At 46.6% G+C, this 15980-nt stretch overlaps 1 protein-coding gene across 1 annotated transcript in view; it reads right to left on the bottom strand.

The window, feature by feature from the left end:
- LOC125760301 (TNF receptor-associated factor 3-like) overlaps nucleotides 1–15577 on the bottom strand; it is a 70160-nt gene extending 54583 nt beyond the window's left edge. Inside the window, exons 1-2 of the mRNA XM_049420181.1 lie at nucleotides 15177–15577; nucleotides 10245–10834 (exon numbers count right to left, since the gene is read on the bottom strand). Of these exons, the coding sequence (XP_049276138.1) occupies nucleotides 10245–10834; nucleotides 15177–15461 (875 nt within the window). The 5' untranslated portion in view covers nucleotides 15462–15577. The remainder of the gene's footprint in view (nucleotides 1–10244; nucleotides 10835–15176) is intronic.
- Nucleotides 15578–15980: the final 403 nt, after the last annotated feature.

Genomic DNA, 15980 nt, shown 5'->3' with positions numbered 1-15980 from the left:
TAATAGAGTGAGAGAGAAAGCAGGCTGCGAAAAGAGATGAAAGCGAGGAAAGGGTAAAGGAGGAAGGGGAGAGTGAAAAGACAGAAGAGAGTGAAAAGAAAGGAAGCATTGAATACAAAAGAGAGCGAAGAGAGAGTAAAAGAGAAAAAGAGAGTAAAAAGACAGTGAAAAGAGGCAGTGCTCTTCTTTAATGTAATCTGTCGTTTTCTCCCAGGTCGCTCTTGAGCAGTGCACACCACCCTCATGTATATAGACCAGATTTTTCTTAGCCTCGTAGCGCGAGTGTCAGCCGCGCCGCTACTCTCGACCCCAGGCGCCTCCTGGTGGTGCAGACGACGGCGGGGGCTGCTGATGGCGGGAGCTGATAGCCGTGCTTGCGTCGCGTGTTCGCTTGTGTCAGTGCTTTCAGAGCTGTTAGAAAGTTGCGGTCTCAGCTGCTTGCTTGCCGCATACTCGGAACGGCAGTGCAATGAACAAAAATTCGTCCGGGTGGCGCTGCGCCGTCGTTGGGTGCCCGAACAACGAGTGAAAAAGGAAGCGGCTGATGCAACAGACCTGCGACGTTCACGGGAACACGAGCGGCTTGTGTTTGTGCAGTGTGTATTCTAGACGTTTTCAAGGCCCTTTAATTCGATAAGTAATAAGTGAGCTGATACTTTTGCTCAGGAGGCCACATTTTCTACCTATTCAAACGGCTGCACTGCAAGTGCATCGGTTAAAACAGGACCACCTGCTGGATGAAAAAAAAAATTACTAGAACAACGACGAATCTTAAAATCAGAAAGACAGTATCCATGCACCTCAACAGATATTTTCGCAAACTGCGAAGCCAATTAATAAATGTTTCTCAATTTCACCTGAAGACTTACGCGCACCACTGCAGCTGCCGAGCGGGAACAAGCATCGGTTATTAGCATGCACAGAAATTTCAACACGCGGGTGTTTAAGCTTGCTTCCGAAATCCAAAATGCGGCCACCTTGGCTATAAATTTGTTCAAAAAGGCACAGGTAAACCTCGATGTAACAAACTGTTTCACTTTTTACAACTTCATATCCATAGAACATATGTATTTTGAACCTCACAACCACGAGGCATGTCGAACTGGGGTTTCATAACTACGAAGTTTTACTGGGACAGCAAAGGAAGGCCGAAGCGATAAATCTTGATCCGGCTCAATCATGATCGAAAGTGCCCGTGTGACCGGGATCTTGTCATGGCAGACCGAGGCATGTCGCGATAGGAAGTGCTCGTGTGTGCGCCGCTCGCTCAGGATCCAACTTAAGCAATATCGGACTCAAACGTAATCTTGGTCGGTTTTAATCGTAATTCAATGCACCTGTGCGACGGTATGTTTTTGCAGACTCGGCTCTTTAAGAACACAGATGTTGGGGGCCGGCATGCGCGCTGCGTCTAGCTTTGCTACAAGAGGCTTCGGAGACTACGCCAGGCCATGCTTTCGCAGTAATCTCGCTTAGAAACCGCGCGCAATCTCAGCTACAGCGTTCTGCGTTAAAAACTGGCATAATCGCCTAATTAAATTCATCCCGTCGCATTTTGCGAGAGAGCACAAAACAGCCGTCGTGCAGCATAAAGTCGGACGTTAGCGCGGCAGGAAAATATTTGTCGCTGCTTCCTTTCAGAAAAAAAGAAGTAGATACAGCTTACTAGGTTTCATCTGGCCGATAGCATACGCAAATGCGTAAGTTTCAAACGTCTCTTGATATGATACAGTTCTAAAAAAAAAGAATTGACAACTAGCTGCACGGCGTTGCAACTATTCAAACCTTCGTGACGATGTTGCTGAACGTTCTCGCGATGTTTGGTAAGCTCCCTGGCACAATTCCACTGTTCGAAAATGTAGTCGCATGAAAGAAGATGCACGTTCCGACATTCAGAGAAGAATGAGCGGCTGCAGCGCTTGCGAATCTGCCATCGCCCGCTACTGAGAGCCACAAACGTGGTGCATCGTGCTGTACGCAAGCGCGTTTCAGCAGCCCCCAAGCAAATGCTCGCACCGCGGCGCCTCGGTCGGCCAAACATGGCGGCCCCCTACGAGCGCTGGAAATTCTGGTCTATATACTACAACCATCTCGCCGAGAGTTCCACGCAACCTCAAAGCCTTGCCGTTAGAGACGCTGCTAACTCCATTCGACAGGATCCCTACACCAAAACGTTACGAAAGGGACAATGACTGCATGTCTGAAACGTGGTTTCGGTATCATTCACCGCACTCTGATTAGTGCTACCGTTGCTAGAGTATGGTACCAGAGGCATTAATTAGTCTTATATTTTATGGGAGTTCCTTTGTTTATCTTTTTGCGACAGTCAACAAACCAGATAGGCTCAGACAGATTTACGAAAGCAAGACCCTTTTGTCAAACGAGCCATCCCAGCATTCGCTTCAAAGGTCGCAATATATTATGCCCTTCAATCTGCGATTACTCAATGTGACGTTCAAGATTACGAATGACGTTATGTGATGCAATCTTGCTGTGTATGTGTGTTTGTGTGTGCGTCCGGGGGGAAGGGGGTGATGGGGAGAGGCGGGGGTAATGTCTGCCTAGTATTCAGTTAGCTGCAAAACGTGAAGTGATGTAACGAGCTACTCACGGAGATCCTGCTTTATTAGTGATGGCGCCGCCGGAGGATTGTGCCGCGAAGTTTTAGGGGCGAAGCTCCTTAAGGCGGCCCCCGTTCGTCCCTCGTAATCGTAGTCGTAGTAGTAGTGCGTAACAAGTCTTACGCTTTGACCTCCAAGGTGGTGCCGGTGGGAGATTTTTCCTGTGCGTTGTTGAACAATAAAAAATTCGCAGCGTGCGCGTTAACTAAAAGCCGAATTATACTGTCTCTCATTCCCCATTAGCAGCCATTGGCATGTTCCAGTAGGAAACGTTATGAGAAGTAGAAGCGTAAGTGTTAGCTAAAAGCCGACTTCTTCTGTCTCTCATTCCCATTAGCAGCCATTGTTTACCTCCAAGGTAGTGCCTGGTGAGATTTCTCCTGTGCGTGATTAAACAATAAAAATTTTGTTCAAAACGCCGTTGATTGATGAAATAAACCAACGAAAGACGCCAGAGGTTTTGTAAAAGCAAAACGAAAGAACGCCAGATGTTTCTAAAGCAAAGCGAAAAGACGCCAGCTGCTTAAAGAAAGACGCCACATGTTTTCTAAAGCAATGGTTTTCTAAACAATGAAAATTCACAGCGTACATGTAAAATTAAAGTGAGCAGCAAGTCGTCATAACTCATCGAACCTTTAGTATAAACGCGCCCGATCTCACGTCGGTGATGATGTACTGGGCAGAATTCACGGAAGATTCACGGTTTACCGATGAACCTCCGCAGCTTCGCCCATTCATCATCATTCACTCCGTGGATATGCTGTGATTTTTTTTATGCATATGAGGTCATATGACAGACTCATTTTTGTCTGGATTCAAAGCGTAAAATTCTTCCTTTTTCTCTCAAAGTGAGTACCATTATTGTCACTTTCATTCGTGATTCTTGCTGCTAGGCATAAGTATGAAAAAGGTCAAAAGTCACACCACCATTTATGCATTCGCTTAAGACTACTAGAAGGTGAAATCTATCTTTTTCTTTTTATTCTCAGTCGGTTATATTAGACACCCCCCCCCCTGCCGTCCCTTGGCCCAAAATTCTTTCTGCTCCTAACGTGGTTTTGCACTGCCTCCGGGATCGGCCCACTTTTCACCATGCGGTCGTTTCATGTCATTACGCTAATTCTGGCTCTGGCTAACTGACGCTAATTCATGACGCTAAGTCGTGACGCTAAGTCATGACGCTAACTTTAACTCTGGCTAACTGCAAATTAGTTTGCTCATTGTTCTTTTCAAACTTCCAACGAAATCCTCTATAGCGTTGAGATTTTGCTTTCGCGTATAGAGCACGTTGTTTTTTATACATACTGAATGGTAAAGGTCCAAGCTACAGAACGTGATTGAAATCAGGCGTATACGGACTAAGGAGCCGTGCGCTTAAGACACGTCTCGCTTAAGTCAGTTGCCAAACTGCATAAAATAAATCGACTACACACGATTCGTTTTTTATTTTTTTCAGAAAGTCCATCGATGTTCATAACAGCAGCAGAACATCAACTTCTTCCGAAGGGAAGAAGTTGATGTTCGCTTGTCCTGTGTCCTTCGATTGTGTACGTGTCCTTCGCGCTTACAGAAAATATGGATCAGTACCAACTAGCCCGATCTCAGTGCCTTCCAAAGGGAAGCGGCACTGGCTCTCCCAGTGCAATAAAAAAAAACAAAAAATAAACTTAAGATTACTAGCACAAAACTTTGCTACCGAATTTTTCTTGATGGCAGAACGAGTATGGTTATGAATACAACATTCTGTGTGGTTAATAATCCAAGACCTAATCGCCGAGGAACGCCAGCTAATCTATTTTCGCCTGAGTCGGATAAGTGAAGACAACGCGCAAAATACAAGGAAGCATTTCTGATAAATGAGCGCATTAAGGAGCTAAAGGAAGAACCCGTATGTATTGCTACCCACGAGTTTTTCTTCTTTTTTTATTCGTCAGGCTCCGAGCTTATAAGTCGAGCGAAGTTTCCCATAAGGCCACCTCTCTCTCTCTTTCTGACGCCACGTAGGCCCAGTGGCCTAGAATAGGGTCATATGACAAATAGCTGCCATACGATGCATCCCATAGTAGGAGAGGATAATATGGGGCGCCGAGGTCGGTTATAACGTACCTCTTAACACCGGTGCATATCCCACTTTCACCAGCGAGGCCGTCAGGGTGCGTTCGAAAAAAAAAAAACTGCCATTGCTAACAGATACGCCTATGAGGATGTAGATGCGGTCACTGACCAAGTCAAGGTGAAAAACACAGAGACGTTTCGGGACCCATACGGGTTCCTTGTTCACACAGAGTGTCAACAAGGAACCCGTATGGGTGCCGAAACGTCTCTGTGTTTTTCACCTTGACTTGGTCAGTGACCGCATCTAGATGCTTATCATGATACCTGACCAAAAGAACTTCCGTCGAACTCTTGACTACGCATACGCGTATGTTCACATCGCCCACTACCATGAGTAAGTATGCGAGCGGGTGCCTGCTTTCCCGAAATAATCATTTGGGTCCCTTTAATGAACTCTCTGACTTATTACAGGCACGAGCTACGTGTGACTCGGGATTTGTTGAAAAGAATTTTGTTTGTTTGTTGATTTTAGTTAGGAATTAGTTGTCCTTGTAGTGTCCGCGACTGTTGACGGTTTAGTTTAACTAGTATTGAACATTGTTTTCTTTAGCGCTCTATGCTTTTTTTTTGTTAGCCGATATGCATTCTGCAGTTAACTATCGGAAGGTTAGTGACACGCATCAGAGGAAGTTAAGGGCCTAAGAGATGGGTGCCCTGAATAGGATTATGACAGCTGACTGCAAAAAGAGTTTGTGGCATTTCCGTTGCGTTTCATGCGTGGACGCAGGGGTGTCCCACGTGTTGGATAGCAAAACCCTAGGCGCTAAGCTGGGAGCTTGCGGGAAGCATAGGCCAGGCTAGGCTTTGTGCGAGTTTTGGCAGAGCCACGCGAAAAATGGTTTTGTTTGTTTATTGTTCTTTCCGCGTGCGTTTTGTGTAAGAGCGAAGAGGGAAAGGTTATCGCGTGAGTCGCTTGGTTATTTGTATGAATTGTGGTCGGTAAAGCTGAGGTGGGTTGTTTGGACCACGATGTTGGGCAAGTGGCAGACACACTGTTGACCCAGCCGTGCCTTTCCAGTTTAACACCAAAGCTTTAGACACCTTTTATTTGTGTTTTGAGTTCATGACATGCCATTAGTGTATTGTGTTAATCACTCCCTTTCGGTATTGTATCGCCCATAGCACCTGCGTGCCTTAGAGGATGTGGCTTTCTCTGGAAGCGATAGAAAACGTTAGGCTATTGATTTTGTTCATGTTTAGTGTGTCTGTGTTTCTTGTAGCTTTTGTTAATTGATCCGTGACTTTCACGAGCGAGAGCGTAAATGTAATTTTCGAGCGAGGTTTGATCAGAAATATAGCCTGACATTTCTCAAGGTCAGTTGAGTGCTCTCTGTTTGTTGTGGCTTGGGTTTGGCTGGTTCATTTCCGGCACTTGCAAGCCGCTTCTCAGGTCCAAAGCTGGGGCTCAGCCCACGTGAGAAGGAAGACAGAGGAGAAAGTCTACGGCCTCTCCGGGGTGCTTTGGTTTTGCATCCCCTTCGAGACCTCCTGGTGCGGTGGACGGGCTGTTATGATCGGACTTCGCGGCTTGGCGCCGCGGGATTGTCAAAATGGTATGGCGGCGTCAGCCCTGCATTCTTCGCCCTCAACGTTCCCCGAAACGCAACAGATGAGGCGACGACCCTGCCGTAGTGTCCTGGACCCTTCAAAGCTGTCAAGTTCCCTCTTCAATCGCCTTGGACATGGCTGACTTTGACGCTTTTATGGCCTGAAGATGAACTATTTACAGTCCAGGCTGCACGGAGGAGGCAGTCGCTTGTGCATTGCTATGTTCAGGCTTCTGCGAGATGCGCCGAACCATTAGCCGAACGCCGGAGATTCTTCATCGGGCACTATGCGGTGTCTGCGACTTTGGGTCCCGGCCGGCAGCTGGCCGTCACCTGCACCGGCAACGCATCGAGGCAACGAGAGGTTTGCAGCTGTCAACACACCTGACATCACGGCCCGCCGTCAGGAATGTACGCTGCAGTGATCCATTCATTGTGTGTATGGTTCTTTCGTGGCTTTGTGACCTGACTGGGAGCTGGCCGTCAGCTGCACCGACGGCGCAATCAAGTCAAGGAACGACTGCACCTGGCGGCACACCTGACAACGCAGCCTGTGTTCGGGAATGTGCTACGCCGGGAACTGTTCCTTGTGTGTAGAGTGCTTTATTATCTTTTTTTTGTCTCCCAGGACCCTTCCGTCTTCCAGGCGCGCCGCTTCCCACTTTCTTTGAGGCGAAGGGGGCGGCGCCTACGTTTCGTTTAGTGGGCGGAGATGAAGACAACGTCTGATTGGACTGTCTTGGACTTGATTGTTTCCTCCAGCAGGGAATGCTGGGAAGGCCCAGGCTTTATAACGCGAGCGTCGGGACGCTCCAAGCATGCTACCAAAACGTCATGTAAATAAACGTTCCTGTTATCAACTCCGGCTCCTGAACTGGACTTCTCCCTGAGGCCAGGCTGCTCCCCGGTCCTATGGGCAGACCCCCGATCACATCACGATGCAGTAGAAGTCAGACGAATGGCGAAACTTCAGAAATACAAAAAGGCACGTAGCAAAAATGATTGCTGAGTCGCACACTAAAGCCTGCCTCCTAATCAGGCCAGAGATTTCGCACGTGAAACACCAAAATTCAGTTTGATGTTTAATTTGCCGTGATAAGCTTACATTGAATTGGCAGTGAACTACTCCTTTTAAAGGCCCCCATGCCATTAGAAATAACTATACATTTACAAACGCCAATATTTAAACAGGACATTGTCCACATTTGCATTATCAACTCATAAATTTAGCGCAGACTCATTATTTGGAACTTTATTAGCATACTGCCAAAGGCGTTACATGCAGCTCGCATGACTGTAAGGCTTCACTATTTTTAAGCAGGAAAGGCATGACCGGATGTGCTTCAAAGAAAACCCAAAGTGTCCCTCGGTGCTAGTGCTAGTAATAATACACAGAGGTGTGACACCGTTTATGTTAGGAGTTCTTTTTTTCATGGAAGCATAATGTTTCCACGTGTGTTAGTTGATATGGAAAGTACAGATCACGATTTAAGCTATAAAGTGTGAAAAATGTTTAATTACCGAAACGACATCTCGGTCAGCATTGAAGTCGACACATTTGAAAAAGAAATTCTTCGTATGCCATAGTTTGTGCGTAATCTACCGCTATTTGAATAAATGAAGTGTGTTTTTGATGTTCTACAAAACCATTTGGTTGACAGATGGAGTGGCTATGAAAGCGGCAGGGGTTATCTCAGTCGCTGTGATGTTCAGGCTACTAAATTGTGTGTTCTTGGCAACAGTATTACCATGGGCATGATGTAATTATTCATTGTGATCTTAATCGCGAGTACGAGTACTCCGATCGGAAACGTATCGTGTGGGTGATTTGGCAAAACAAAATTAACCGTTTGCGCGACAGCTGGACGCATACGTCCCACTTTTTAGTCTGTGCGAAAATTTTTCTCTCACATCACCCGTTGCCATTAGAGCAACGCTAAGTCACTCTTATCTTACCTAAGTCTTCGTAATATCGAAGACAAATCTTTTCCCACACTTTCGAAGGGCGGAAGTAGTGTTACAGCGACGTTGAATTTCGATGAGCTTCTCATGATAGCTTCTGAACTTTCTCCTTCAGATAGAAAGAACCTACCAATCAAAATGCGGGATAAATTCCTCTTTTTCTCGTTTTTCAGAGAGGTGATTTTAGCTTCCAGTCATCACGTGTTTTTAGAAATTTGAGAAACAACTTGGCCTATAAATGCATTGAAACAATTCCTGGCGATATTGCCACGCTCATTCCCCAGCGTAATTGCGGATATTGTTGTGTGGAAATATTTTTCCTGCTATCATATACCTCTTGAAAAGTAGGCGCATGTACAGGGACAACACTGGTACTCGACAATGGGCCTTTTTCAGGTCTGAACAGTGCCTCTAGTGGAGATCGCTGAAAACGAAATTGGGGGCCCATGACCACCGAAGATGCCCGCCGCGTGCCGGTAGACATTCTCGGAAGCCTGTTATTTTTGGGGAAAACTAGCAAACCTGCCACGCCAGGTGGCGCTCAGTTCGCTCCTGTCACCACGCTGTGACCCCCAAAAAACATGGCGCGCGTGTCGTCACCGCCGCCGCGCATGCGCAGACTACCCTAGTGAAAAAGGCTCATTTCGACAGCCAAAGAAAGGACAGGCAAATGGAGGAAAATGTAATGATTGGTGCATGCGGTGAAGTAAGCTTTACAAGAACAGACCATACCACTATGACGACTCACAAGAAGCGCAGGTGCAGGTGGTGTTCTACTGCTGGAATGAGATCCCCACAACTTTCCTCAGCACATCTTGAGAAGCGATATTCTGTGGCACTTGCTTCGGCCGTTTCATCCCAAATACCCGTTGATGCAATCACGAGATGATGCCTTCATGAGGCAGTGGGGCAGTGTTTTCCCACTTTTTGAAAACACTCTCATGAGTCAGCGGTCATATATGTCCCGCTTTTTTTTTCCGTAAACTACCGGCTTGACTTTAATGTAATTTGCTTTATACTATGCTTTGTAGCTTATATAAATATACCACAACCGGTTTTTATATGGTCGTGTCATAAATATTGGCAAACCTACACGGGGTTCAAAAATACACATTATTAGAAACCCCATGTGGGACTTCGTATAACTTCACAGTAAATATCAGAGCAAACATGAAAGAAAATCTTAAAACTAGAGCTGAATGAGAACGATGTTTTCAAGAATGTTTCATACAAAGAAATGCTTTTAAAAAATACGCACGACGTGCTTTATTCAGGATCCGAAACTTCGATCGGAACTTCACTCACTTTACGTCACACGCACACATAATACGGAAAGGAGGTTAAGCAGTGCAGTATTTATGCGCTCAATGCTGACAGACTCTTTCTTTCATGTTTATGTGGTGCTGCGACATGCACTCTTGTAGCACTAGTCATCCAAAGAAAAGAAGCAAGAAACACTCGCAAACCTAAACGAAACTCTAGACGCTCGAGTGTGTGCCCGCGCGTTCTTATGCTCGATTTCCAACTTGACGCCGGTGTCTGGGGCGCCCTTGTGCGCCAGGTATTTGACGTCTGTGCAGTATATGCGGCGACGATGTGTCCATAAGTCTCGATCGTGCTTGCAGTCGCATTGTTCTTCAGACGAAGACATTTGTACAATTCTCCCTGTGCGCAGATTGAACGCCTTCACGACGAAGACAGGGGGCATACACGCAGAATCTCCACGCATCCCATGAAACGTAATTCCCACATAAAGATCACTAAAGCGACAGCAGACTTCAACTGTAAAGGACGCGTCCCTCGTGTGCAACACTGTGACATCAGCAAACTTGATTTCTCTGTGTGGCACATAAACGGCTACATTTGAGAGCGACAGAATATATTTCACGGTTCCAAACACTTCCCTCCACGTGACTGCCGTTGACAGCAGTCCGGCTAACCCTAATTACATTTAAAACTTCCAAAAATATAAGTAATGGCGTGCTGAGGAAAATCTTGCGAGGATGTTTTGCGCATGACTTGGAGAACATCTCGCGACAGGTCCACTAGGGGCTCCAGCTGTCGAGGCATCGACGTCTGCTCCGAGCAGGACTGAGAAGTCGACGGCGTGCCTGCTTCTTCAGTCGGATTCTGTTGAATAGTTCCCTCTTGCAACGAGGTCGAGGGACTCCGTGCTGTGACTTGAGCTATCGCTGACCTTGCAGATGCCGCGACAGCGTGAGGGATCACGGCCGACCTGGACTCCTGGTTCCTGATCTGTTCGATCAGTTCATTCATTTGACTCTGGATCGCAGGTAGCAGCTGCTCGTGATTGGCGTCCCTCAAGAGCATCTTCAGTTCTCCGAGAGCAGCCGTCACTTCTTGAAGGTTCACTGCTTGAGAGTCCGAGGACGCGTTACCTGCGCGTGCTGAAGAAACCAGGGCTCTGCATCCGGCCACGTAGTGTGTTGATAGGTTCCTGTGCAGGACTTCCTCGCAACATCGCAAACACTCCACGGTGTACCATGTGCACTCGTTCTCGTAGTGTCGTAGCATATCTTCCATGGATCCCTCGAATTCGCATCCATGTCGTTTATTCCAGCAGTATACCTATGTTACATGAGGCAGAAAAAGGAACAAACGAAGGCATTATCTTTAGCACATATGGGTTATCTCTTCCCATCCGAACATGCACAAATATATTTTTTGTAATAGTTTCGCATTGCACTCCACGAAGATTAAATTTTAGCTATTCGTCTATTGTTTTTCTTTCGCTCTCTTCTTTAAAAGAACAGCTGCAGCTGAGGTAGACTTCATAAGAAATTTGATTTAGATACTCTTCTAATGTTTTCTGAGAAACACCAGCACTAGTGCTTTTTTTCTAGCGCTTAAACGTTGTTTTAATGACCTAGCTGTTACTTACACCCTTAATTACAAAGAAGCAAATAAGTTTTACTGGAGTACAATTTCTGGCTTGCCGATGACGCTTTATCGCAAGTACATTTACAAAACGTTTCACAATATGACGCCCTTGCTGTGGCTGGTCGCCAGTGTCACGTTCAGTGTGAATTCTCTTCTTGGGAGCTTTTTGTACAGATATATGCAACTTCGCATGCTTTCAGTGTAAATCAACCTCATGAACTTTAAAAGCCTTGGATAGTTATATAGATATCAGTGAAGTAACAGAAAATAAACTTTCATGTAAAGCCGTTTCTACTGCTGTTAGTTTTGCCGGTGATATTAAAGCGACAGCGTTAAAGAGGTGGCTTCGCAGAAATTCCGAAGTCGGAGTCATTGGTTGTAAGCGCGTAATCGGCGTTGCCTGCCGCCGAAGAATCGCGTTGGATGCAATTACAAATGTCATACGTCCGAACGTGAATCGAACCCGCGTCTTCTGCGCGGCAAGAAGGTGTTGTGCGGGTCACGAAAGCAAGCGTGGCAAGCAAACGGACATGTAACCCCATGTACAGTCTCAACGGAAAAAGATTAGCACAAGTGACTTGTGGCTGGAGCGGCAAAAGTGCGGCACGCGGCGGTGTTGTGGCCGAGCATGCCGAGAGAGACAGTGCCAAGCACAGTCTATTTTCCAGAGCAGGGATGGACCGCAAAAAGCAGCCCATCTTGCTGTTATCTACTGCGTAAAAAAAAGGAAATGAACTCACGTCCGCAGCAACGTTGGCGCATGGTTTTACAGATGAGCAGCGATCAAGCTATCATTTCAAATGGAAGCTGTTTGGTGGAGTGCTTTCCGCCAGCCACCCCTGCTTTGGAAAATGTTACAGTTAAAGCTGAAATTTGGGCTAGTTGGTCTTGACCTAAATGCATAATGTAGCGGAACAAAACAAGGACAGAGAAAGTGTGCATCTTTCGCTGTCCTTGTTGCGTTCCGCGGCGTGTCGCAGCAATTTTGCTTCGCCAACCACCAGTCACTTTTTCTAATCTTTTTTCCGTTGCGACTGTACGTACGTCAAAGGCTTACAATGTACTGGCAACGCTTGTGGGATGCCCACACCCATAAGGAGCATCATTTACTTGAGCCTACAATAGCTAACTGGCCAGCCGCTGCAAAATCTAGAAGCGATGTCCTATTCTCTGGATTAAAAAGAGGACACACTTAAAGCTCGCGCAATCGCCCTTTGTCTGGTAGTGAACCCCTGACCTGAATAGTAGAAATAAGGAGGCACTGACCGTGCCTGAGGATAGCGCCGTGACTTGGAGCCGGGAAGAATATGGCACTCTTTTTTAAAGCATATCGTCAGAATATACCATCTCACCCTGCAATGTTTTTAGGTCGCGAACCACTCGTTAATCGTGAGTCTGTTTCAAGCTTCTTAAAGTTGGCCGCCACATTGAAAGTCATTTGCAGGCCGGATTCGTAGCACACTCTGTGCAGGAGGATGCTGCTGCGAAAGCACCATGTATTTAATGCACTAAACCTCTGGATCCTTGCTGTCTAGTGCCCTTGCGATCGCAGTAGTTCCCTCGTATTGTACCAAAATTTAGTACAATGCCGCCGTTTTCACTCACTGAACTATCACCTAACTGTGATAACTTTATGAATTATGTAGGCTTTGTGCACGTTTAGTGCACATGATTTCAGGCCCTTATGCAGCCACCTTACACTATATTTGATCACTCTCTAAAGGTTGTCTTGCCGCTCTTCTGCCATCACTGGCTCTTGCGCCACTAACCACTCTATATCATCCTCATCATCATCAAGCAAGTGTTGGACCACAGAGCGACGCCAATGCTTGACACTGTTTCAGACAAAAACCACCACATGGGCCTCACGTAGTCCGACAAGTCGCGGTAACATATATTCCGTAACAGAAGCATACATTCGCAAAAGCGAAATCTTATGAATCGTGCAAACCGTGGTCCCTTTAAAGGACCACCCATGACAAGTCACTCAAGAAAGCATCAACGAAGTGTGCAGCTGCGTAGGTGTGCCTGTTGCCTTACGAACGGGTAGTTCGTATTTCGCTAATTCACAGCGTGAAAAATTATGGCATAGTGGTTACTTCGCAACATTAGTTGCAGTAGGGCATTCTAGGATAGTTTAAAGCGGCTGGTGTTACGCATACAGACGTCACTTTCTTCGCGGCTTGGTTGAGGCGCCCACCGAAAAGCGAAGTCTGGCTAGAGAATGACAAGACTATGCTAACGGGGCCCAAACACGCTATTCGCAGCGAGATCGGGCTATAGGTGGCAGCACCGTCTCCGCGTTAGTGTGTATAGGCTGTCGGCGGCGCGTATGCAAATGTACGCAGCGGCACTTCGCCATGGGCGGTTTGAGTCAATTGTCGGCGAATAAAGCGCGTTGACAGCAGCCTAAAGGTGATGTATACGCCCTCCTTTGGCAAATTAATGCAGAAAACTGCCCTAACGTCCATATTACGTGTGAGAGGAGCGCAATCTGCCAATCAATGATGTACTAGCCTTCGGTCACATTCATGTATTCCACTGTGCTCGATGTTTTTTCTTGCTTTATATGCACGTGTCTAAATTGTGTTTTGCCTATACCACAATATAAATAGTGATGCGCGACTGAGCCATTAAGTGTTTACTTTTTGCTCTAGCGGCTACAAAAAAAAAAGAGGGCCTGTATTTCTGCGTAATTAGATGAAGTAGAACTTTGTGCACTCTGCTTTTCTGTTTGCATGAATACGCGTACTGCTATAGAAATGCGTGGCGTCAGGTCCTTTTTGCCGCTAACCGGCCTCTCCAGACGCTATTTCATGCTTTGCCGTGTCACAAGGGTTTGAAAATCGTCAACACTTCACGAGATGGTGTCGCTAAAATTCTGCATTCACTCGACATTTAGTACCCTTTTTTCGTTTAGGACGACGCCAAATACACTATCTGATGTGCTTGAGCGACAAAGTTGTACCCACAGTGAAATGATTTTGGTGAATGGACGGTACGATGGTTAGACCTGGCGCCATACCGACACGTGCGTGCACTCGCTTATTTGAGTGCATACAAGTCTCGTAAGGCGAAATGGTTATGCATATCGTGCAGGAATACGTACAAGCGTTTGATCCTGCGCTAGCACAACGGAAAAAGCTGTAATCTGAGGACGTGTATGACGTACGCACACATGCGAACACGGTGTCGCTACCACACGGTGCAAGGAGCCATCCACACCACGGCGTTTCGTCTGCTCGCCGCTAGGAGGCGACTCTGCTCGATCTCGCGGCCAATAGCGCGCTCTACTCTTGAAGATGTAGCTCAAGCGCCCTTCAACTTCTTATTTTCAAAATGGTATAACCTGACGGAATAGCTTATATTGGTAATACCTTGCTAACCGAATCAGTGATCTCTTGCTTTGGAGCGAAAATATATTGAATCGCTGTAACCCGTGGCGCGGGCCCCCATCAAATAAGAAAGACAAAATAAGTCTCGGTCATGTAGATAGTGCGCGTCGGTTCGAGCAGCAACATGGAAGAAGCGGTTCGAGGAGTAAGCCACGGACCGAGCGGTTTCTACCTATATAAACTGAATGTCTCTTGTGACATCTTTTTACATGGAGTTCAGCGTTTAGTGAATGTCACTTGAATATCAGCTTGCGCCGAAACAATCTTGTGATTCTACCGATTTCTTACAACTTTCAAAGTTTGTCAACAACCTATTGGTTTATTCTCGCGTTTTGAGGCTGCAGTGCGTGTTACCCGCGAAATAACGTGTGCCGAACGACCGCGCAAATAGGCCCATTTCTACTTAGTGATATGTACCTGAAGCACTGCAATACGTTCAATGCTACAACATTCCGCCACGCGGACCCGTAATTTAGTAGCTCTAATTAAGATATACCGGGGCAACAAGCTTTCTGAGAAGTGTTTACTGCATGGTTAATAAACTTACGGGTTTGCCAACACAAAACGGCCAGCCTTACACAGCTATTACTGAAGACAATCAGTGTGCTAGTAACGTAACAGAACTGTTTTCGGACCTTCAAGGCGTTCACTTTTCTAGCAGGCAAATCATAGCTGTCACATTCAGCTTCCTCGAACGGCTCTTGATCCAAGGGACACCGCCCACGGGATCCTTGGGTAGCTGCGTGGCACGACTGGCATAGAAGGTGGCCGCACGGAAGCACCATTATCCGCTTGGGAATCATGCGGCAGAGGCCACACACACGCGAGCTGGGCACTTCCTCGACAAAGCGAGTCGGCCGCCAGTTGACGCCTGCGACGGGGTGTTCGCAAAAACGGTGCACTCGTCGGAAACTCGGCATGGTGGTGTGAATTCAGACGTGGCTGCTTCGTTTGCACACAGGAGCGGAATGGCTGTTCTTGTCACCGGGCTTCTCGCTGCTCGGTGGTGTTCCGCTATTCCGCTCTCGTGTAGCAACAAAAAGACATAAAACGGAGCAATGCTACTGTTATCGCATATATACCGTAGTGTTCGCTTCTTGCTTGCGGCTTTCCATCGCATGGGGGCGATGAAATACGCATTAAAGGAAACCGCTCTTATTAAAGATAACCGCCCATTTTGCCCTTATGTCGAAGCAAGAGCTACAGATAAGGAAAGCTTTCTCACTTCGTTTCTCGCGTACCGCCATGCGACAGTAGCTCACTAAGCAAATGTGTTGAAATGTGATCGGAACGCTTTTGTCAAAGGAGGCTTCTACAAAAGTACTGATCTATCTATCTATCTATCTATCTATCTATCTATCTATCTATCTATCTATCTATCTATCTATCTATCTATCTATCTATCTATCTATCTATCTATCTATCTATCTATCTATCTA

Source organism: Rhipicephalus sanguineus, chromosome 10, assembly GCF_013339695.2.
Source record: "Rhipicephalus sanguineus isolate Rsan-2018 chromosome 10, BIME_Rsan_1.4, whole genome shotgun sequence".
Classification (NCBI taxonomy): domain Eukaryota; kingdom Metazoa; phylum Arthropoda; class Arachnida; order Ixodida; family Ixodidae; genus Rhipicephalus; species Rhipicephalus sanguineus.
Note: the sequence above shows the minus strand (reverse complement) of the source record. Positions and strands in the feature narration are given on the sequence as shown.